General features: G+C 40.3%; 4 protein-coding genes and 1 long non-coding RNA gene across 8 annotated transcripts; 3 read left to right on the top strand and 2 right to left on the bottom strand.

Moving 5' to 3' along the window:
- The first annotated feature begins 109 nt into the window (after positions 1–109).
- Positions 110–2584, top strand: LOC147156667 (uncharacterized). Of its 2 annotated transcripts, XR_015091788.1 has the most exons (7): positions 110–250; positions 351–388; positions 475–560; positions 634–678; positions 752–773; positions 885–923; positions 989–2584. It is a non-coding gene; the product is annotated as an uncharacterized LOC147156667 (long non-coding RNA). The 2 variants fall into 2 exon arrangements; XR_015091787.1 differs by having other exon boundaries at positions 475–678.
- On the bottom strand, positions 1702–8810 carry ascc1 (activating signal cointegrator 1 complex subunit 1). Of its 3 annotated transcripts, XM_086064896.1 has the most exons (12): positions 8634–8810; positions 7838–7921; positions 7632–7753; positions 7459–7556; positions 7070–7248; positions 6802–6935; positions 6613–6732; positions 6410–6534; positions 4949–5022; positions 4682–4799; positions 2022–2100; positions 1702–1794 (listed from the first exon to the last, which is right to left on the bottom strand). In XM_086064896.1, the coding sequence occupies exons 1-10, from the start codon at positions 8670–8672 to the stop codon at positions 4683–4685; spliced, it is 1092 nt and encodes a 363-aa protein (XP_085921022.1). In that variant the 5' UTR covers positions 8673–8810; the 3' UTR covers positions 1702–1794; positions 2022–2100; position 4682. The 3 variants fall into 3 exon arrangements, with proteins under 3 accessions (XP_085921022.1, XP_085921021.1, XP_085921023.1); XM_086064895.1 differs by having other exon boundaries at positions 1702–2100; XM_086064897.1 differs by lacking the exon at positions 8634–8810 and adding an exon at positions 2341–2420 and having other exon boundaries at positions 1702–2100; positions 3711–4799; positions 7632–7734; positions 7838–8094.
- anapc16 (anaphase promoting complex subunit 16) lies at positions 8281–10566 on the top strand. The gene is made up of 5 exons (XM_086064898.1): positions 8281–8451; positions 8694–8838; positions 9339–9413; positions 9484–9617; positions 10330–10566. Exons 2-4 carry the CDS (start codon positions 8697–8699, stop codon positions 9591–9593), a joined length of 327 nt encoding a protein of 108 aa, XP_085921024.1. The 5' UTR covers positions 8281–8451; positions 8694–8696; the 3' UTR covers positions 9594–9617; positions 10330–10566.
- Positions 10567–13202: 2636 nt separating this feature from the next.
- Positions 13203–15120, top strand: ddit4 (DNA-damage-inducible transcript 4). The gene is made up of 3 exons (XM_086064737.1): positions 13203–13367; positions 13995–14157; positions 14347–15120. Exons 2-3 carry the CDS (start codon positions 13998–14000, stop codon positions 14817–14819), a joined length of 633 nt encoding a protein of 210 aa, XP_085920863.1. The 5' UTR covers positions 13203–13367; positions 13995–13997; the 3' UTR covers positions 14820–15120.
- A 920-nt stretch (positions 15121–16040) lies between these two features.
- dnajb12b (DnaJ heat shock protein family (Hsp40) member B12b) lies at positions 16041–21731 on the bottom strand. The gene is made up of 9 exons (XM_086064736.1): positions 21437–21731; positions 20147–20315; positions 19920–20065; positions 19654–19821; positions 19513–19583; positions 18845–18954; positions 18575–18747; positions 18311–18463; positions 16041–17587 (listed from the first exon to the last, which is right to left on the bottom strand). The coding sequence occupies exons 1-8, from the start codon at positions 21567–21569 to the stop codon at positions 18342–18344; spliced, it is 1092 nt and encodes a 363-aa protein (XP_085920862.1). The 5' UTR covers positions 21570–21731; the 3' UTR covers positions 16041–17587; positions 18311–18341.
- Positions 21732–23122: the final 1391 nt, after the last annotated feature.

Genomic DNA, 23122 nt, shown 5'->3' with positions numbered 1-23122 from the left:
AAGTCTTCTTCATCTGTCATTTATAACATATCCCTCTTGCTTTTCCAATGCATCATTACTCCATTTATATTAGTTTCTCTGCTAAATAAAGTTTTTTTCCTGTAAGTGACGTCATCACCGGAAACCTATATAAGCCGGGGGTCACTAAAGGCGCGTTAACGTGACAATCATTCATTCTCACCTCAGACAGCAATCCCGTCGTCCTCGTCCGCACGCACTTTCACAAGTTCACATCCAACACTTTGACAAGGTGAGTGTTCACTCGAGCTTTTTAAAACTCACTGCTTTTTGCTCACTTTTAACGTGCTTGCATCTTGCTAATATGCTGGCTAAAACTTTTTTTTTTCCAGTACCTGGACGAAAGCAAGTGCCGTTTTTTTCCCCGAAGGTAAGTCGACAAAACTTGTGCATAATGCATATTATTCACAAATACGCGGAATGAAACTAGTATGTATGCGTGCTAATTGTCTACAGGTGGCAATCTGCAAATTGAGCCTAAAATGGCCGACTTCCGGTGGCTTCGCAAGCAAACTCATTTAAGTCTACAGGCAAAGGGCCAGGTTGGCTGCAAAATGGCAGATATTTAGTTTTTATTTACAAAAAAAAACATTATTAAACTGTCTCAATTATCAGACTGCAGCTCTCCTCTTGCTAAACATTTCCGCAAGTGTCATGTTGGTAAGTCAAACTAGCTTGTAATGCTAATTGTTTAAAAGTAAAATGCTTACAAGAACGTTCTCTTATCTTTCAGGCGTCCAGTGCTGTCTTCACTGGTAAGTGGTAAAACGCACACTTTCACAAGAGTCCAAATGTTTGACAAATTTATTTCCGCATGTGATTGGGAAGACATTTTTTTTGTCATAATTTTACACCTTTGCCTGCAGTCATGATAAAGCTTCACTGAGCTGTGGAACAAGACTGAGGTAAGCAGTGAGCACCCCCCCCCCCCCTTTTTATTTTCTTGCGTTAACATGTTTCTCTTCTACAGTTCTACCAAAGTGCCAATGAGCAACCCACTGTGGTCAGGCAGAGTTGGAGAATCCAGGTCTGGAAAGTAAAAACCCTGCCACCGGTTGGCTTTCGTTACAGGTGCTTCAACTCAACTATCAGGATAATGAGCTAGTCTCCAACTGCTGAGTAGAAGCAGCCATTTTGTTTCAAGGTTTTTACTTTGAACGTGGATTCCCCAGTCCTGGTCCTTGAGGGGCGGAGCCCTGCAGGTTTTTTGAAGTTTCTGTTCTCTCACACACCTTTTTCTGATCTTGCGACTCGGGTGTGTTGTACAGAAAATGGCTATGCAAATTAGAAGAGCTGTGATTGGCTGTTCTAAACTTGGGCATATTTATGTAAATTTGAGGCAATGTGATTGGTCAGATAGGGGAGAAAGTGTAAATTGGCACGCCGTGATTGGTCAGTTGTGAGTGGGCGGGGTTATGCAAATTAAAGCAGCTTCATGATTCGTGGAGCCAAAATTGGGCGGAGTTAAAGGCAGCCAAAGCAGCTTTTGAAGGTCACTTTAAGTTTTGAGGTGAGAGTTGCACATCAGCCAATTTGGTGTCATTTGGAGTCAGGTGGAGACCAACAGTAGTAGTAAGATTACACTCGTGTCCACAGTAGCGACTGCTGTGACATTCTCAACTCAAGCTTATGCACTAGATTCGAATGAGTTGAGGGCACAAATGACTCATAAAACACAAAGACTCCCGTTCAAGTTGAACAATTTATTAAAAGCTTGACATGACAATTTTAAAGCATTTTAGGTAGCAATCAAGGTTTGCGTGAGACTAACTAAAGCTGCACACAAACAGCAGGGGTTAGTCAAAATATTTTAATACATACGTTTTCAATATTTAAACATGTTCTCTTTTTTATGACAGGCGGTCTAATAGATAAAAAAATCTTAAACCTTTATTCAGAAAATATTAGTATTATGTCTGTAGCTTGTGCCGGTGTAATGCATTGATTCACTCAAAAGCACACGCTTAACAGAACAAAACGGAAGCAAAATAGGCATGTGTTACCTTTGTAGAAGATGTTGGCTACGAGATGTGCAGGTTGTAGCATGTGAAGCAATCACTCTTTCATGGTGGACGTCAGCTTCTGTTTGGAGAAGAACACACCAAACATTCAAGTCAAGCGCTTCCCTTGATTAACTTTTGATTGACAGCTGAGTGCGATGTGTGGGCGTGCTAGCTGCCTAGCCACACAGCTTTGTTGACATATTAGCAAGCGAGCTTCAAATGACCTATCGAATAAACAAGATCCTTCCTTCTAGGTCGTGGTCGTGTGTCTATATACATACATATATAAACGGCAGTTAAAAATCTTTAAAATACTCACTTGAACGACATTAATCGGAAGGCTTTATTTCCTTCTTTCTTCCTTTGCTGAACCCGGAAGGCTTTCTTCCTTTCTTTTTGCTGAACCGGATACGTACAGTAAGAGAGAATGTTCAATTCAAGTGATGATGGGGTAGATATCACGGACTGATCTGAAGCTATAAAACAACAATGAAATCCTTGTATTTCATTACAAACGAAAACTTTCTTTAATGGACCTGTATGTTCTTCTGGATTAAATTAATCACTTTACCCCCCCCCCCCCCCCCCCCTCCCCGAAGCTGTTAAATTGCGAAATATATATTGTATGACAATGTGTTCCTTAACTGTTTGTATTCGAATGATGAATAAAACATTTTTTATTCGAAGCGCTTAATCGGTTTCCGGTGAAGAAGACAAACCTCCAAGGGGTTCAATGCCGCCACCGCTGCTGTTGTCCTGCATAACAAACTCACACAAAACAAGTGCGTGGTTGACTGGTTGTCTTGGCAAAGAAAAAAAGAAAAAGAAAAGTGTCCGCAGCAAACGTCCAGGAGGTGGCAGCACAACCTCCGAAGCTCCAAGCCAGCCAACACAAGCGACTTGGCGGCCATCTTACGTTGCCACTTTCGCTGTGCTCATAAATTCTTTGCGTCGTTTTTTTTTTTTTGCCAGCCGTCATAGCAAAAATGCCGGCGTACGTTTGTACCAATAAGTCTGGGAGAAGCTTTGAATGCACATTCAATCGCCAAGAATGCAATTAGAAATGCTTATTTTTGGATTAAAAGTTTACCTTTCTGCATGATTTGTCACAGGGAAGGAAGGTCTACTCTGCCTGCAGTTTGTCATTGACGATTTTATTTCTATAGCATGGCGTCATGTATGTGTACAAACTTAGTAAATTCCCCACTTTGATTTGAAGAGAGCTGCTGTGTTAAAAAAAACAAAACTTTATATAACCTTGAAGAAAAAGAACATGCTATATTAATGGTCAGCTTTAAAATCGTCATGTAGGTGAACAACACTAATGGGACAGTCATTTGCAACAATTCCATTGTTTCATGTTAATATTTTGTTGAATGTAACATTTAGCCTCTACCTGAAAATTCCTGTAGATGTATGTAATATATTTGTGTCCCAAACACAAATTAGTACTAGTTTGGACATTATTATGCAATTAAATGATTCCTGTCAGAACAGGACTAACTTCTTGCAACATAACTGTCCTATACAAACAAATTCAAATCAATACTGTCGTTTCATTTTGTATTTTTTTTCCCTCATCTGCGGGTCTGCTATTTAATGAAAGAGAGTAAAGTACAGTCAACTTTGTGATGCACGGACAAACTGGCAGCATTACATTTCTTAAGCAACAAACACCACCACCATCACCTGATTGTTCTTTTATTTGTTGGTTGTTTTTTTCCTGAGCTTTCGTTCTCGACGCAGGCGACCTCTTAGACACGTGTGCGTCCGCTGAGTTTTATTGGCAAGGCAATAAAGAAGGATCCTCATCGCTGACAGCTGGATGCTAAATTTGAGACTCAATGTGGGTCACGCGGATCTTCCAAGTGAGACGTCAGGTGAAGCCAACGCACTGATGAAAATAATTCCCATCAGGCCTACACAGCCTATGAATCAGTCAGATATTCATTACATCTGCCAAGGAGGTTATGTTAACTCATTCACTGCCATAAATTAATTAAAAAAAAAATATATATAAAAAATTAGGGGCAAGAGGCAAAATTTTTTTTCAATTGTAATTAATCACACGACTCCACTAGTTAACTCATGATTAATCACAAATTATATAGGTTCTAAATATACAATTAAAGAAATTCTAGGTTTTCATACTCTTAACAAAAGTGGGAAAAAATGTTAAACTAATAGAAATAGTTCAAATGAATTTTTGACGTTTTTAGCCGTCAACAGCAGTGAATGAATTTTAAAAAAAGAAAGAAAGAGAATATTATTAAAAATTCGGGGCGTCAGGCGAGGAAAGTTTTTAATCGTAAATAATCGCATGACTTCACTAGTGATTAATCACAAATTTACAAAACTAAATGTACAATAAAAATAATTCTAGGTTTTCAACAAGTGGGGAAAAAATGGTAAACTAATAGAAATAGTTCAAATGAATTCTTGACGTTTATAGCCGTCAATGGCAGTGAATGAGTTAATGGAATTTTTATGATGATTTCTATGTTTACATTCTTCAGCCTCAAATGTTTTTGAGAGGGGGGGGGGGGAACAAAAGGATTTGCTGCCCCCTGCTGGAAAGAATCCCTCAGTCCAACTTGGTAGTTGACAGTCACGTGTCACGTTGGGGGGAAAAAAATAAATAAAAGTCATCCTAAGAATACCTCAGGAGAAGCTGATGCTTCCTGCGGAGGCGTAGTAGCCCGTGCAGTCGGCTGAATATCGTTGTGACAGTGACACCGTGTTCAGATCCAGCTCTCCAAAATGATACGCTCCAAATGTCTACATTCAAAAATAACACAAGGGAGAAAATAGATTGGATATAATGTCTGTGATGCTAATACTCGCATTTGATTTTTAAGTTTATGTACAAAATGTCATTAAGTTGCAATGAATTCAAAATGAGATGTTACAGCATATTCTCCTCTAACCTTTAATATATTTCTGGCATCAAACGCCTCTCGTTCATTCGTGCCTAGTCTTCCTGACCCGGCGGCCTCCCCCGCTAAGAAAAAAAAAGGATGACATGAAAAAAGGAGCTCAGTAACGGACATCACCAAGTCTTGGGATCAAATCGTCTTGTTCACAATGCTGATGTTGCGGGCACAACATCAAGATCATTTCAGTTGGTGAACTTCAGGCCCATAATTGATGTTGACAACATGCAGCGTTGAGAAATGCTTGGGAATGTCGGAGGGTGGGGAGGACTTGATCCCGGGCCAAAATGAATGAAGCCTTTGTCGTCAGTACTTGAAAAACATGCTGTGGGTGCCACAAGCGTCTCTTGAGGAGTTTGTTGTCGAAAAATGCATGCGTGTCGACGTCGCAGCTCAACTTGGGTACATTAGAATGGAATTTTTGATGCTGCATGGTGAAATGATGATCGCAATCGCAGAGCCTTCTACAGTAGCCTTTACATTTAACTCATTCACTGCCATTGACGACTATAAACGGCAAAAATTAATTTGAACTATTTCTATTAGTTTAACATTTTTCCCCCCACTTTTGTTAACAAGAGTATGAAAAGCTAGAATTTTTTTTCTTGTACATTTAGAACAGATAGAAAATTTGTGATTAATCGTGAGTTAACTATTGAAGTCATGCGATTAATTACAATTTAAAAAAATTAATCACTTGACGCCCCTAATTTTTTATAATATTTTCTTAAAAGAAAAGATTTTAAAAAAAAGTCTAGTGGAGGAAAAAATGTAAACTAATAGAAATAGTTCAAATGATTTTTTTACGTTTAATGGCAGTGAATGAGTTAATGTGCTTGTCTATATATATTTTTTCTAACGTAAACAATTTTGTGCACGTGTAATGCAAATCATGTTTCGTGTGAAAATCAAGCAAAAATTCATTAAAAAAGGGGAAGTCAACCTTAAACAATTCTTGACAATAATATGTTATATGTGACCTTACTAGTCTAAATATGACATTGTGTTTAATATTAAATTTTTGGAACATGAGTTATGAAGCAAAAATCCAGCCGGTTTTCTCCCATTTCAGGGGGTGGCCATTTTGCCACTTACTGTCGACTGAATGCTGCTCAGGGCTCAGGCAATGACCAATCACGGCTCGACTGTTTTCTGGAGCTGAGCTGTGATTGGTTGTTACCCGAGACCTGAGCAACTATGATGTCATTTTCAGTCGACATGAGATGGATTAAAAACAGCTGGATTTTGCTGCTTAACTCAAATTCCACGAACACAATATTTACCAAAATACCATATTTTTAATTACATTTTAAAAACAGCAGCCCAAAATTACCCGGAAAATATGGAAATGCACCCCCCCCCCCCCCCCACACACACACAATATAAAGCCCTAAATAAATGAAGACACCTCGACGGCATCAAACAAAAATTTACTTTTCAGAAATGTTTATGTACCCGCGGTGTCCTTTCTGAACAGGGTGTTGATCACAGTGGCGTGCAGCTTGACTCTGTCCCACTCTCTTGCCATCTGTCCCACGGAGACAAAATACACCACGAGGCGATCCGCAATCACCTGGAACCTGTAGCATAACCGCACACGCTGAAAAGAGTGCAGTCAACTTGAACACAAAGAAACTTTTTGCTCCCCCTCTCATTACTTATCAGAGCCGTCCATCATGTTGACTTTAGCGTACAAGACGTCCACCATGGCAGGGTCGTCGTTCATGTACTCGATGCCCGCTACCTGTAAAGGCAGAGGCTTCCCTTCTGTGATGTCCCTGACAGAAAAAAAGATATTTATTCATAAAAGCACAAAGGCCTAAGTTCTATCCGAATCAACAACATACCTGATAAAGTTTTGACAGTCCCGCAGGTGCTCGTATGCTTTTCTCACTTCCGAGTCGTCCAACAATGTGAGGGTGCCGACAGTCAGGTGAAGCTTGGCCGGGTTCTGAAAGATGCTCTCATCGAGTCCGTGGTCCTACATATTAAAAAAAAAAAAGTACACAAGTTGTCTGAAATCCACAGAAAAAAAACTTGAATTTATTACATTTTTGACTAAGTCTGTAAAATAACCAAATGTGGAAAAAGCAAAGCTCTGTATATTTCTTTTACCTGTGAAAATTGCTCCAAGACGTCGTCTTTAAACCTTAAGAATCCCTCTTGGATTTTGGGGTCATTGAGTGGGAATGACAGGAAATGTGTGAAAGACTGCTTCTTCCGGAAGTTGTCGACGAGGACCTCAATTCTTGTGATGGCCGAGGTGACCGCCGCTTTATGCGGCCCTGTGACGACTGTCAGGTGAGGAGGGGGGGGGGGGGGACATCAAAATAAATTACTTTTACAATAACTATTACTTTCAGACTTGTAACACTAGTAGAAAGCCATATTTGGTACTGCATAACAGTAGAGGGGGGCGAGGTGAGCAATGGCTGATTTGCATATGACACGGCCACCCCCTCAAAACTGGCTAATATCCAGTGAGGTTCTAATAAGAGTTGTACCTATCTGTCCTTCCACTCCTTGCTTGGGGATGTTAATCGACGTCTTTGTGTCCGTCTCAAGGCGTTTACGCGTTTCTCCCTTTTTCCCAATGATGTATCTGTTGGAAGAAGACAAACCAGAAAGGTGAGTATTATTTTCTAACAGGTGCTTTTTGTACTTTTGCATGACTCACTTGTACAGGACAGTTGGCACATCAATGGCACAACGGAATCCTCTCTCAGTCTGTTCAATCAAATGAGTATCACAGGTTTCCTCTGTCTCGAATTCCTCTCTCTCTACATCACAAATCATCATCTGTATCATCACTTAGTGAACGACCCTTTCGCTTTCGTTTCCAGAGTTAACGCGTGTTACAAAGTTTACTCCATGTACACTTACCAGGTGTTCCCATGTAGGAGAAATCCTCCTCCTCCTCCTCATACTGTTCTTGTTGAACGACGTTCCTTCGGTATATTCTTCCATCTATATTAATTAGAGGAGGGCGTAAAACGTCCATGTTATCAACAAGGGGCTGCGAAAAATACAGCAAAGCTATCCAAGAAAAGTAGGCGACACAAACACGTCACAAAATCGTGACTTTAATTACTTGTGCTAGTTAACAAGCTAGTCGCTAGCTCCGTATATACAGCTCAGACAGTATATTTATAGATCCTACATTGGCGCCGGCTCGTATGTCAACATCGTCGCCATATTGAATGTGTCAACGTAGAGCGATAATCGACCAGCATTAAATCATTTGCTGCTTGTAGACGTTCAAAACATTCGTTCGATTTGTAGCGTCCCATTGTTTCCCGTTATTGTGAGTAACTGACAGGTTTTAGTAGATTAGACCACTTAAGTAAAGCTTGAGTAGCCATTTTACTTAAGTGACATATACCGTAAGTCTGCGCGCTGTCATTTGCCGCAAACGGCAGTATTTGTCGTAAAGTGCAGCTAAGATTTATTTTGATCCAAACAAACGGCAGCATAATCAGAGTGGATTCAGCGTCAAGGTTTGTAGGTTATCACGCGCATTGATGATAAGTTACTTTAAAACATGATCGAATAGCGATGTTCCGCACGGTGACAGCGTTCATTGCCGTATCCTCGATCGGCTGCTTTTGCTTGCGTTAGTTAGCCAAGGCTAGCACCAGCTAACCTTAGTGTTTACTTTTCATGAACGCCGTTGCCTTACTAGCGTTAGATTGAAATGCAGTGGAAGTGACAAACTCATGTTTCTAAAAATGTCGCGCAGGCAATGGCGGCGTCTTCTTCGTCCTCCTCGGCCGGTGGCGTTAGCGGCAGCTCGGTGACGGGTTCGGGATTCAGCGCCTCGGAGCTCATCCCTCCCAGGAAGGTCCTGTACACTTACCCCAAAGGAGCTGGCGAAATGATGGAAGGTGTGTATAGAAATACTGTCAACATGCACAGTAGGATTGGTTTGTTTGTTTCGTTTTTGTTTTTTAAAAGAACGTTTACAAAGATTTAAAGGGAAATAAATTGACTTCAGAGTTTATTCGTTCCACGACCAATCTGGTCATTTACTTATTATTGTGTTGGATGTGTGCCTTAAGGGGCGTGGCTTATTGAGTGACGTCAGGATATTTCAGTGTGAGCGGCATGGTGTGAGTTGCGGTCTACAGTAGCTATTTGTGAATGTTCTCATTTAATAAACGTCTACATGCGAGAGCAGCACAGTATCATACTTGCTCCATTTTTTTGTTTTCACTTTACGCAAGTGGCAGTATGACAAAAAGTAAAAAATTGATCAGGCTTTTTTTGTTTATCTTCCAGCTTTACTCTGTGTGTGTGTGTGTGTGTTTTGTTTTGTTTTAAACGCAAATTACATGTCGTCCCACATACTGCAGTTAGCCTAATACTTGTGTATTCCCCTTTCCAGACGGCTCGGACAGATTTCTTTGTGAGTCGGTATTCAGTTACCAAGTGGCGTCGGCGCTGAAGCAAGTCAAACAGGGTATGTGACTGAAAGAAGTGTTTTTTTTTTTTTGTTTTTGTTTTTTTGATGATTGTTGATTTCCCAACAGATCAACAAGTTTCTCGCATGGAGAAGCTGGCTAGCCTTGTGGAGGAGCTGGAAGCAGACGAGTGGCGGTATAAGCCCATCGAACAGCTCCTGGGATTCACACCCTCGTAGAGAAGCACATTTCTGGGGAGCGGGGTGGGTGGGCGTTTGTTAATGTTTTTTTTTGTTTTTTTAAAAATATTTTATCTAATAAAAAAAGGTGGAAAAAGTACTTACACTGTGTTCTTAAATAGAAGTACAGCCATTTACTTGTATACAAAATATGTTGTTAAAGCAGAAGTTCTGATTCAACTCCTGTGCTTAATAAAAAGTTTTAAAAAATCTGACTCTAAAATGTACAAAGTAAAAATGAATTTTTACTGTCAATTACATACAATAAACTAAAAGCGCACACAAAATACTGTTTGTATGATTTGCTAAAGAGAGCAATTACAGTATTTTTCAAAATTGTTGAGCCCTACTGCAATGGATTAATGAAATTTGCATTCATTTTAATAGGGAAAGATGATTTGGGATTAGAGTGTTCTGAATTGGAAGAACAGCAACAAAATATTTGCATTTTGTTACCTCCCGGTTCCCACCAATAAATATGAGCTAGTGAAACAGAAGCCGACACAAACAAACGCATTCATGTACATAGTTAAGTCGTATGCATTCTCTGTGTCAGCTGCTGTTTGTTTATCTCTCAAACTGCACTGGCGCGCGCACACAAACATGTTCTAGTTGAATGAAGAATGACGTCACAGGTCTCGTATCAATCAGCGGACGTGCCGTGTTGACGACGAGTAAACACAGTGTTTTGTTCCCTCCAAGTGAATGAGCGTGTGTGTGTTTTTTAAATTCACAGCGAGGAGGGTGTGGAGCGTACAGAATGTACCGACGCACTTGGAAGAGGACAGTCCAGGCGCTCGGCCATGGCACGCCTCTGGATGCAGTTGGAATTTAATCCCAGGGAGGGAGTTGAAAAGTTTGGCGTGCTCGACAACACTTTCTAAGAAGTCGGGCGTCGGGAATTAAATGCTCATAATCTCAAATTCATATAGTCAAATTTGGATTCTCATTTCTACTGTCACGCGGCAACACGTGAATTGTTCGTGGAACAAAATGTCGAATCAAGAAAACACAATAAAAAAAAAAATGCTTGTAAATATTATTTAAAATGTGCCATTTAAATGTATAAATGGTGGATATGAAAAGTCTACACACCCTTGTTGAAATAACAAGGTTTTTGTGATGTAATTCAGAACACATCCACAATCATAAACGGGTGTGTACACTTATGCAAGCATTATCACTTGTTTATTTTGACCTTTTGTTCAACTGAGTTGGACATGGAAAAGTTTTGAAATGATTTATGTTGGTCTATTTTATTTTTTTACCTTGCATTTGAACAGGGGTGTGTAGACTTTTTACATGTGTATATGATGTGTAAAAATCATAAAAATAGATACTAAAGCTACTAATTAAAAAAACAGTCAAATGGATAAGCCATAATGTTGAGCGAAGTATAAACATTTTAAAGAAATATGACCACCAATTCTAAGAAAAGATTGACCTACATATTCTTGGGGGTTCGCCAGTGGGCCGAACCGCACTGTAAGACGTGGACCGGCCCCCACCCCCGCCCGCCCGCCCTCCCTATTGGGACACAGTGTGCTTTGTGGTGTTTGTCTTGTTTAGACAGCCACTCCCACTCACGTGTACCCTACCCACTGAAGTTCAGCTCCCAACTTCCTGACACACACACACACACATGAACAACTTCCTCTTTTGCTCAACGTCCATCTTCCCCATCGCAATTGACCCCGGACTGATCGCAAGTCAATCACACGGCACGCATAGACAGGCATTCACATTTACACCTATGACGCTCAAGTCTTCAATGAACCCCAAGATACATGTTTTCAGAATGCGAGAGGAAGCGGATGCACGGGGGATAACGTACGGGACTTGAAACCCAAACCTCAAAAATGTGAGGCAGACATGCAAACCACTTGACCATCGTGCTGCCCTGTGCGCAACATAACAAACAAATCAGCTGCTAGTGTCATCTTGAAGGCATTGAGAGGCAGCAAAACATGTTTGTTTTTTTTACTAGACAGCTGATGCAATGACATTGGTACACATTAACTCATTCACTGCCATTGACGGCTACAGACGTCAAAAATTCATTTAAACTATTTCTATTAGTTTAACATTTTTTCCCCCACTTTTGCTAACAAGAGTATGAAAACTTAGAAACATTTTTTATTGTAAATTTAGAACAGATGTATGAATCGTGATTAAACTAGTGAAGTCATGTGATAATTACAATTAAAAATTGTAATCGCCTGACGGGGCCTAATTAAAAAAATATAAAAAATAAGGGGCGTTTAATCATAATTAATCGCATGATAAGTTTATATCTGTTATAAATGTACAATAAAAAAAAATTCAAAAAGTTTTCAGAAAAAATTAAATGAAATGATTTTTTTTAAACTAATAGAAATAGTTCACATGAATATAGTCGTCAATGGACGTGAATGAGTTAACGTAGAACAGACAGACAGACAGACAGACAGACAGATAGATAGATGAAAACTGCATATTGTAAATCATAAACAACGTTGAATTATGCTACAGTACCTCGATATTTACATAGCATAGTTGATTACACTACATAGCATAGTTAGCTGCATTGAAGCTTTACAGACCCTAAAATAATAACATGTAAATGCACGCATGATAGAAAAACAGGATACACAATGCATGCAGCAACAACATACAAATACACCAAAACAAGCATAAGCAGAAAAAATAAAAATAAATAGATGCATTAGATTTATTAGAAGATCCTGAAAAAAAATGCCTGCCTATTGCTGTAATTTTTTTTTTATAAGCCAAACACATTGCCATTCTTTTTTTTCCCCACTTCTATTTAGGTGTGACTTTTATATTGCCGTTATGTGCAAAACATGTTCATTTCATCTGTTCACCCCCCCCCCCCCCCTCTAAATTTTCTGTAGGCTTGTTTTACTAATCTGACAAGTGTGGCACATAGAGCACAAACAAACAAAAAAAAATCTAAATGTACTTTTGTACAGTAACAAATTTGTACTTAGATATTTTTCACCACTAAGTTGAGGTTAATATGCAACTTTAAACCATCACCACGTAGAATGTTTAATGCTAGCACTTAATTTTTTAAATCTCAATTGAACAATGGTTGTAAATAGAGCGATATAAAAACAAATGTTACAGACTGACTATGGTATTTATGTTCATGTGCATCGTGAACACGAAGATGTTATGTTTGTGCATACTTGTTCAAACAGAGCATTTTATTGCCATTTGACGGAGATGCTGCTGCTGCAGTGTTGTTTTCGAGGCTCTGCAGCAGAAAAAAGTGTGATGTAATGCTTTAGGAGCAAAACAGGTGATGTCATGCCTTTGCAGCCATACAGTATACGCTCCCAGCTCAACCAGATAGCGATTTTTAGACATTTGTGTTTATTTCTGGATATAAATCAACATTTTTTTCCCCCCTATATGTTCCCAACAAGCCCAGGCAAGACCCTGTACATTTCCACAGAAGCGGGGGTCTGCTATTCAACACTAGCCCCCCTGTTTTTCTTCATTTTTTTGTTCACTGCTTGTGTGTTACCAGGCAAGCTACAGCTCGGGGGCGTGTCTTGCGTGGCTCTTCTTTTTGATTGGCTGGTAGGCCGGGGGAGAGGGCGTGGCTTGAGGGCTACTATATAAACATTGTTGCGGGGCAAGCCGGAGCTGCAGAGCTTTTCGACAGCTGGTTGACGAGTACAGAAGAGGATAAGGAAGTTGTCCGATGGTTGTTTTCTGCAGACAATAAAGCACCGATTAACCGACGTTTGTGCTTTGTCGTTCAAGGTAAGGACTTTGATATTGAAATTTGATTACACTGTATTCGCAAAGTGTGCACTTTCCTCATCTTATTTTTTTAATGGACAGCTCTGTAAAAAAACAAAAACATTAAGACCACTGCAAAATTAGAAGTTTCTCTGATTTTGTTGAAACTACTGACAACATGGCTGCTAAATTCTAAATAGTATCATTCAGAGCATTTATTTGGAGACAATGGTCAACAGACCAAAAATGGTTCAGTGTAGTTTTTTTTTGGACACTGATTTTATTTTTTTATGGTTCTGTATATTTGAGATGTTATTTTATTGCATTGTACCTCCTGCTGTAAAAAAAAAAAAAGTACAGTGACTGCACAGTTACTTTCCAAAGAGCCTGTTGGGAGAGGAGGAGGAGGGGGGGGGGGGGGTGGTGGGAGTATGGAGCAGAAATGACAAGGGAGAAATTAAATTGTGGAATGATAATTCATCATTACTACCACAATTGCTTATTTTGTTTGCATGTTATATTTGCAATAAATAAAAAATCCGCCGTAGAAAAGTGACATTCTTTGTGCTCAAGTTTCCTTTGTTCGCCATTCTGCAAATTCAACAACCATCTCATCCTGTTGTTTTGTCGTCTTTTTCTTCGACGCAGGCGATGCATTCGAGTGCCTCAAACGTGCAAACTGGCAGCTCGCCCCCGTCTCCGGTGGACAGCAGTCCTAGGAGGCTCTCTTGGAGCAACCTGGTGCAAAGGCTGACCGACAGTATGGAGTCCAGGTCCAACAACAGCAGCAGTAGCGACCTCTCGGACGCAGGTGTGTAAAAAGTTTTACTCAAACGAGCCAATCAGAGGACGGAACAATAAACGATGCACTTTAAGCCATTTATGAACATGGCAAAAAGTCAGTTGATGTAGGCCACATCTTACATCCAGACGATCACACGCAGGTTAACAAGCCAACCTGACTCCGGGTTCTAATCGTCAACTTTTCTGATCCCAACAGTGTCGGACATGTCCGAGGAGGACCTGTTCTACGACCCCACGGAGGAAGCCATCTTGAAAGAAGTGGTGGAGCTGATCGAGCGAAGCCTGCGCGAGGCCAAGGACTCGCCGTGCGCCCTGCGTTGCGCCAAGCTCCTCATTCCCGACCGGCTGCTGGAGCGCATCGGGTGCGAGCTCCTGCACCTGGCGGCCAGCGAGCCGTGCGGCCTGCGCGGCGCCCTGGTGGACCTGTGCGTGGAGCGGGGGCCGCAGTGCGAGAGCGTGGCGCAGCTCTCCGCGGACCCCTACCTGGTGCCCACCTTTCAGCTGACTCTGGTGCTGAGGATGGAATCCGGCGGGCTGTGGCCCAAGATCCAAGGACTTTTTAGTTCCAAAGTGCCGGCGGCAAGGCACGCCATCAAGCTTAGCACAGGATTCCGCGTCATCAAGAAGAAACTGTACTGTTCCGAGGAGCTGCTGATCGAGGAATGCTGAAGATGACTGTAAGCCTCTCGCAAAGAAGGATGTCAGTACGGTACAAGTGAAGCATCCGCAAGCGTGGACCTCAGTTTCTATGGAAACCGTCCCAATGGCAGCTACAGTTATACGGTCATAAAAAAACAAAAAACATCATTTGGCATAACAGCTTCGAGTCAGACGTCATTCCATACCCGTGTCGACGCTTATTTATTTGATATTCAAATACTCATATGACATTGCACTTTGTTTGCACATTTTGTTTTGCTTTTTGTATTTTCACAGACGTGAAAAATAAATTATTTTTTTAACAAGTTGAGTCCTTGTTGTTTTTGCTTTTATTGTATTGATGGGTTAAGCGTAAGGGTCTTCTGGTGTACATTGAAAAAAAAATAAAATTCAGGTACAGATTCAGACAACATGCCATGTAAAAAAACTGAAAAATAAAAAAGTACTTTCCAAGTAGGAATTATACGTTATGATGACGTCATTTAAAATTACTTAATTTATAGTCTACGCTCTGAAATAAAACCCAGTAAAATGATTTATCATCATTAAGATTTTTATTCAAATGGGGGGGAAAAAACATTAAATCCAAACATTTTTCTTAGCAGCTCCTTTATAAAGCACTCAAAAAAAAATATATATATTTTTTTTAAACGAAAAAGAACATCTACACCCACAATTTAGTTTTTACTTCATACAAATATGCTTAAATAAATGTAAACAAACTTTTTATTATGATTATTAATTTATATGATTATTATTAAGGAAAAACTAAGATTTTCTATTCTAAATTTAATTTAAAAAAAATAATTTGAAGTGTCCTATAAACAAATAGCTGACATTTTATTTATATATATATATATATATATATATATATACAGTGTATATATATATATATATAGAATTTGACCTGTGTCACTTGCATCTACAAAGTATTAAAAAAAAATGTGCAAAAAGTATTACTAGTTTGCATGAACTTAACATGTTCCGCAACCATTAGAGGAGGTTGTTGAAATCTGCCCGGCGACACACATACACAAAAAAAAAACCCAGGAGGAAGGCCTTTTTGAGAACATGACACTGCACTTCCTGCCAAGCACATGTTGGCGCATCGGCCAAGTAACGTGAACGTGCGGGGAGCAGTGATCCCAGCTGCGGCCTTGAAAAAGTGCTGACAGGACGCATTGCTTTAAGCGCCGTTTGTTCAGTTCCGAAACACAAAGCGGTCACGTCTTTGTTGAGCATTTCCACTATTTATTTTTTTTCCAACCGAAATATTCATAAGGAGCATATTGAAAACAAGGAAGTATTGTGCAAAAGTCTCGCGCCGCCACCTTTTTTGCAGCATGAGTAAATAGTCGGTGACACACGTGAAAGGCAAAATAGACTTCCACTACATTTGTAGAGGGGGTGGCACATGGGCAAAGGAAGATGCCAACCTGGATAAAGGTGCGATTATAGGAATTTTCGATCGCTCTTTAATGATTTACAGAGCGGGAACGGCTGACAAATAAGCCGCTATTTTTTTCACAGTTGTGAATAGTCGGGCCTTGGTGACGGTCAAGGTTAGGGGTTCGAGTTGGGTTAACGGTTAGGTTTGCGTGAGAGGTGAGGGGTAAAGGATTTCAAGGGTGAGGTGTTAGGATTTGAGGTCGGGTTAGGGCAAGGGGGAGAAAGATGTTGATATGCAACTGCTCCTCTCCATTGAGGTCAAAGTAATGAATAACCAAACTATCAATTTTTGATTGTGTAAAAAAAAGAAGAAAAAAAAATCAGAAAAATATTGTTCTTGCCGGCAATCTTATTGCACACATAATGGAAAGGAGTGAAAAAGTTTTGAACCATTTTTGTAAAAAGTCCAAATTAACTTATTTCCTCACTAATCACATGTAACAAAAAAAACAAAAAACAAAAACAACAAAAAAAAACATTTCAGTAGGAGAGAATTATTCTCAGTAACTTATTGTGGCAACCATGCAGTTATGTTATGTAGGTCGTTGCTAAAGTAAAGCTGTATAAATTCTGGATAGATGGACTCACCACATGTTGCCGTCAGTGAGACGTTTTGTGTTGTTGACGCCAAAACACGTGCAAAAAAAAAAAAAAAAAAGGATATCAATTGACATCGTGACATGTAAATCGTTGGCGTTTGTGTGGGGAATTTGCACCCTTCTGTCGTCTTCAGGAATCGCTTTCTGGCAACCAGATGTGAGAAGTGAGTGGGTGTGTGATGGGGGCAAAGGGTGACCTTGCACAGAGTGCCATTTAAGATAGGACCACCACTGGTAAGTGGTTAAGGGGTACGAGTTAGGGATAAAAATACTGGTTAGGGTTAAGCTTGTGTTGCGGTTAAGGGGTTGTGGTTCGGGGTTCCTACTGTGACAATCTGCAACTCATTAAAAACCCACATGACTGTCATCCTGTATGGTCACGATAGCGTTGCTAAAACTATCAATCTAATTTCATAAAACCTTTGACGAGACTTCGATGACGACATTTGTGAGGTGACGGACAATACACGCGTGTGATTTCTGCATAGATTCAAAGGTGCAACTGAAGCCGAATGCCCAAAAACGTTCTCATGGATTTAAATGCCCCCCAAAAAAGAAGTCCCGTGCCACACACACGCTTAGAAAATCCAGTTTGGTGCCCTGTAACTAATCCTTACCCTTATTTCAATGCTTCGTCACTTTAAACCAGTTTATCAGGAGCTGCTTTTGTCTCGTTGCATGTCACGTTGTCTTCGGGAGGTAAGCTCGTCTATTTACAGCCAGCTCAGTCTAGAAGGCACAAAACATAAAAATGTATATTTACATTTCGATACATTTTTGTGTGACATAAACCAATCATCAATCAACCATTCAGTCGGAATATATTACTCCTCTTTGCTGCGGCTTGGGTTTCTAATTAAGCCCCGCCTTCCTGTAGTTTAACATTACAATTACTGCACGTAAAAACACAATAAATTCATTTTATTACGCAACTCATATTTTTTATATACCAATTTTTCTTAACCTGGGTTCAATCTCAGTCAGTCTCAGGGGGTTCGGCCGAAGTCAAGACACACACACCCGACTTAATTCAATTTGCATGTATAACGAACCTTAATAGATGATTGCAGTGGACATAGCATATTTTCGTGTCTAAACCAATAAAACGCATAATTTGGATGATGTCAACACTTCTGCTTCATGATTGGATCCGAGCTAAGCAATCACAATCGCAAGTTGATTTGCACGATGTTCATGTTAAAAATTTTACATATAAGCTTGGTAAGTTTACAACATGTTACAGCCATACTATCCTGGCGTCCACTATAACAAATAAAAATATGACATTACCCAATTTTTTAAAATGTTTTTCTCTTATGCGTGAAAAGAGTCAAAATCAGTATAAAAAAAAAATCGCCCTGCTGAAAAAATGCGGGTCTTAAGGTGTTCCACAGGGTTCAATTCTGGGCCCGCTGCTGTTTTCATTTGGATAAAGAAGATTTCTTTGCTTACTTGGGAAAATAAGGAAGTAGGCAAGGCCAGCTCAGCCGTGTAAGGAGGCGGTGATCTCGGACAGTTTGGCGCAGCTCGGCGTCCGAGCCCTCTGAGCCCTCTGGTACAGGTCCGTGTCACCGAAATAGCGTGCTCGGTACAGCATGCCTTCCTCTGCACCGGAGAGAATGCAAATCATTCAATACTGTGTAGAATGGAAATGTTTGAAAAAAAATATGTTGTTTGTGTAAAAGTCTTTGGTCAAGTGGCGAGTTTATTGCGTACTTTGCTGTTTCTCCTTCCAGCAGTTGTTACGCAGGGTGGCGATGTAATCATCCTCCACTGTCTGCTCCAAGCGCTTGAGATTCCCATCGTTGACGTCTTTGGGGAAGTGCTCGGCCACGTAGTACGCCACCTTCAGGTTCTCCGTCAGCCTCTTTTGCGTGTGGCCCGCTGACCTGCCACGTCACAAAATGATAGCAAGATACTGTACGCTGTGATGACTCGGAGGAAGTAAAGTTGTTGTTTTTTTGTTTTTGTTTTTTTTTAACTCACGGGCGATAGCTAAGGCTGTAGGCGGGGCTTTTGACCATGATTTGGCTGAGAGCCGACACAATGACCAGGATGAGGATGGGCATGACCTGCACGAAGAGGGCGAGGCCCCCCTGAGAATAACAAAAACAAAATGATCTCAGAAATTAGCATGTGAATTAGGTCTGAAAAGCATCATGTCGCCGATCAAGGCATTTATTCTTTATCTTCTTCATTTAATACAATTTTCCAGAGTCATACATAGAAAGTTTGGCCAACTGTTTTCAGCAGGGTAACAAGATGGCGTGCATATGTCATGTGACCAGCGGTGATTGGTCAACTCCTGGTCATATGACAAACGGACGCCATCTTGTTACCCTGCTGCTCTGCAAATATTTGTATTATACTGACCTCTAGTGGCCAAGACATACACATCAGTTGGAGCACAATATGGAGCACTATAATACTTTTAAAAATGTGTTTTTAATACATTTAAATGTATTTTAAATATATTTAAATATCTTTAAAGCACGTGATAAGAGTAAAACTATATTAAAATGTTTTTTTTTTATATGGTCTCTCTAAAGCACTTGATCATATCCCCCATTGTGTCCTGGGTTCACTGTAATGCACGAATGTAACAAACTCGACTCAACAGCGCCCTCTGCAGGCTAAAGCGGGACAATACTCACTTCTCGCGGTCGCTCTCTTCTCTGCGGCCTCTGCTGACGCATTCTCCCGTTCGTGTATGCGTGGTTACTACCTAAATAATAAAACAAGCTGAATAACAAATCAGTCGATGAAAGATGAACGGCGATAGTGGTGAGACGCACTCGCTGGGTAACCTCCTCCGAAGAACATGTTGAAGAGGTCCTCAGGGGAAATATCGGCATCAAAGTTGGCGTCTGCCTGTCTGGAAGGATGCCGCCGCTCCTCGCCGCGCGCGTCGTACTGCCGTCTTTTGTTGGTGTTGCTCAGCACGCCGTATGCGTTCCCAATGGCTGTTCATAAAAAAAAAAAAGAAGGTGTTTACACATTTGCTGCATTCTAAAAGTGTTCTAAATTGTTAAATACTCAAACGGTTCGCCATAAAGGTTACCTTTAAATGCCTCCGTGGCACCAGGAGCGTGATTCTTATCCGGGTGGAATTTTAACGCCAGCTTCCTGTAAGATCTTTTGAGCTCGTCCTCGGAGGCGTCCTTCTGCACGCCGAGGATCTCGTAGAAATCTTTGCATTGCTTGATTCTGCAACAACAACAAAAAGTCCATTTGCTATTGTGCTCGCAGTTTGTGGCGATGGTGGTATTATATCGCTACTTTGGATACCTTCGCACAGCGTCCATCTGCTCTGCGGTGTAGGATTTTGAGGTATCTGAGGGTTTCTCTCCAGGTTTGCTGTGATCACTTTGGTTCTGACGTAATCGAGGTCCTGAGTCCTGAGTGTGTGGGCCTTGTCTGGGTGTGAAGCCATTCTTGGAGATGAGCTCCAGCAGCACTAAGGACAAACAATAACTTATGCGGACAGTTGTTGTCCATTTAACCCCTTGATTTGCTCCACAGACAAACACTGTAGAAATTGACTAGTCTTCTTTTAGACAGGGCCTATATGTCACCTTGTGGCATATTTGGGTATTGCATTAGTGGAGAACACTATTGTTTACATCAATATAAGCATAGTTTTCCCCACTATATCGCTCATACCATCGATTTTTAAGACTTTTTTTTTTTTAAAAAGGTTACAAACAAGTCTGAATTTAGAATTGCATGCCTTTCGTGTAGTACCTCATCGTGTCACAACATGCCAGGCAGCATTGAGGGCTACTGGCAGAGAGTAAAGAAGAAGCAGCGGAGTTGGTCCCCAACTAAATTCCAGTAATTGTTATTAGTTATTCCAACAGCACAGAGAGAATATATGCATCTGTGTTTGTTAAATTAGTAGTAACAGTTGCTTAAAGATTTATAATTACTGCGTCGACGATGCTAATTTACCGTTAGCCCTGCTCAAGGCGTTTCAGGTTAATTAGCATTAGGCTAGCAACATTATTGGGCTTAGTTAGACACTTCATTGTTAAAATACACATTGTTTGATTGAATTATTATTTTTTTTGTTATTTGTTCGATTTACACAAATCTAAATCAAATGAGAGCGACAGACTGAAGAGGGTGGTGCGAGTGAGAACAGGCACCACCGCCAAGGAAAGTTTAAGTGTGTTTATGGAACAAATAACAGCGAAAAAAACGGGGGCCAATGTAAATGTACCTTTAGTGGGAATTTTTCCAATGTTAACAATGTGCCTTGGCTTAATAAAGATTGGGAACAATTGCTTAATAAACGCACATAACTCACTGCCGTTTTGTTTCACTTGAACTGTCCAAAATGGCCTCTGGTCCAAGTACTAATTCTGAATAAATTGATTTGAAAACATGCATTTAGGTGATTCATTGATTGCAAAAACGTCCTGGGCTAGTTTAGCTTGCAGTGGTACTACCCCCCCACACGCCATCATGTGCACCCCCACTCCTCCATTCCATACTGTACATCATACTGTATGTGCGCATAGACATCGAGATGCAAAAAGCAGGTGATGCGTTCAAGTGCTGGCAGGTTCGACTCACCCCTCGCCTTGTCGGTGGGGAAGAGCCTCTGGGCCTTCTCCAGGAACCTCCTCGCCTTGTCCGGCTGCTCGCTGCCCAGCGCCGCGGCGGCGATGTCGATGCACCGCTCCGCCTCATCCCGGTTCACCTCCATGGTGGCGGACCTCGGTGGGTTAGCGGCGGGACCGGAAGTCGGTAAAGAGGTGCGCTGACGTCATGCGGATGCTGATGCCGGCAAAGGCAGCTGAGTGCGTGGAGGTCTTTTTAGCAAGCCTCCAAAATATAACAGGAGCTAGAAATGTACGGTTAGCGAGAAATCACTGATGGTGTAGTGGATTAAGTTGTCCGTTAGAGGGAGACAAATTCCCTTCACATCCCTTTAAAAACATGTAGGTCAAAGACGGTGCTGCATCATTTTCACTTTGGTTGCAAACAAAAACAATAAATAAAATATATGACTATTTCCTCGAAAATATGACTTGGGTCTTGTAATATTACCACTTCAATCTGTAAAATACATAAAACATTATATAGAAGCATAACACGGTATTGAAAATATAACTTTTTATTTGTAAAATATATCTAAAGTCTTGCAATATACTATTGTTTTTTTTCAGTGTGGCCCGAATAAATCTTTCATACTTTGTACTTTGAGGTCAATGTTTTATTTTATTCTATGCTGTAATTGTATGTATGTACATTATTCATTATTTGCGTTGTTTTTATGTGAATTTATTTCTTGATTTCTATTTTATATTCTATCTGTATTTACACTATCAACAACAAGTTAAGGATATTAGTTCAGATGAAATTTCAGGAAGAGCCTAAAATGTGCTACAACCTTCACAGGTCAACTAGATTTGACCTTCTCTAAAATTTTGGACGTATGTGTCCAACTGTTTATTGATTCAATAGCTTTTGGACATCTTGCTATTTTCTAACGAGAAGCTAAAAGAGCAATTAGTCACAGCAGGCACATGAATCGACCAATAAATGTGTGGTTCAGTTTTAATTGGCATTTAAACAGTCCTCTTCATTTTGCTTTTGACAATTTACCATCATGAGACTAAGATGACGAAGGAAGTGGCCACTAAGCTTAGATCAGTCCCAACCTTTATTAAGCCGAGGCACATATTTTGCATAATACATAAATAAATAAATAAATAAATAAATATATATATATATATATATATATATATATATAACAACATACCTCCAAACAACGGATGTCACAAAATGTGGAGGATATACAGGTTAATTGTACCGTTTGCCATCTAGTGGAGGATTTGTTCTGCCTGCATTGCTATCATAGATACACAAAATAACATAATTTTTAGTTAATATATTTTTTAAACCAGTTGAGAAATGTGATCAATTATTGCAGCACACTTGATAATCTCCCATAGGACACTAATGTGCTATTGCCAGAGCACACTGGTTGGGAGAGACTGGCTTAGTGTCAATGTGCCCATCAGCAGATTGCAACATAGATACAGACTGGAAGATTAAAGAGGAAAGGCATACAAGTGGGTGTGCTTGGAAATGTACTGGGCGATTCATGTTTCAAACGCCTGTTGTGAATTTTGCTGTTCAGCTCCTTGTTAGAGAACACTATAGTGTGCAAAATTGACTGAAACACTGAATGGTTAGACATGTGCATTTCAAAGTTTAGAGAAGGTCACCTGTAGAGGTTATAGTGCACTTTTC

The sequence above is a fragment of the Leptonotus elevatus genome, chromosome 20, assembly GCF_054856555.1.
Source record: "Leptonotus elevatus isolate MCC_2025b chromosome 20, RoL_Lele_1.0, whole genome shotgun sequence".
NCBI lineage: Eukaryota > Metazoa > Chordata > Actinopteri > Syngnathiformes > Syngnathidae > Leptonotus > Leptonotus elevatus.
The sequence above is the reverse complement of the archived record's forward strand: the minus strand, read 5'-3'. Positions and strand labels throughout refer to the sequence as shown.

Excerpts from the sequence above, each read along its gene's own strand:
- dnajb12b (XM_086064736.1), bottom strand. The coding sequence starts at position 21,569 with ATGGAGGTGAACCGGGATGAGGCGGAGCGGTGCATCGACATCGCCGCC. Across the intron at positions 20,316-21,436 it reads CCCCACCGACAAGGCGAGGG|TGCTGCTGGAGCTCATCTCC; the intron begins GTGAGTCGAACC and ends GTTTGTCCTTAG. Across the intron at positions 19,584-19,653 it reads CGGAGGAGGTTACCCAGCGA|GTAGTAACCACGCATACACG; the intron begins GTGCGTCTCACC and ends TTTATTATTTAG.
- anapc16 (XM_086064898.1), top strand. The coding sequence starts at position 8,697 with ATGGCGGCGTCTTCTTCGTCCTCCTCGGCCGGTGGCGTTAGCGGCAGC. Across the intron at positions 8,839-9,338 it reads AGCTGGCGAAATGATGGAAG|ACGGCTCGGACAGATTTCTT; the intron begins GTGTGTATAGAA and ends TCCCCTTTCCAG. Across the intron at positions 9,414-9,483 it reads GCTGAAGCAAGTCAAACAGG|ATCAACAAGTTTCTCGCATG; the intron begins GTATGTGACTGA and ends ATTTCCCAACAG.
- ascc1 (XM_086064895.1), bottom strand. The coding sequence starts at position 8,672 with ATGAGTTTGTCACTTCCACTGCATTTCAATCTAACGCTA. Across the intron at positions 7,557-7,631 it reads GTGCCAACTGTCCTGTACAA|ATACATCATTGGGAAAAAGG; the intron begins GTGAGTCATGCA and ends TTCTTCCAACAG. Across the intron at positions 6,733-6,801 it reads GACTGTCAAAACTTTATCAG|GGACATCACAGAAGGGAAGC; the intron begins GTATGTTGTTGA and ends TTTTTCTGTCAG.
- ddit4 (XM_086064737.1), top strand. The coding sequence starts at position 13,998 with ATGCATTCGAGTGCCTCAAACGTGCAAACTGGCAGCTCGCCCCCGTCT. Across the intron at positions 14,158-14,346 it reads TAGCGACCTCTCGGACGCAG|TGTCGGACATGTCCGAGGAG; the intron begins GTGTGTAAAAAG and ends TGATCCCAACAG.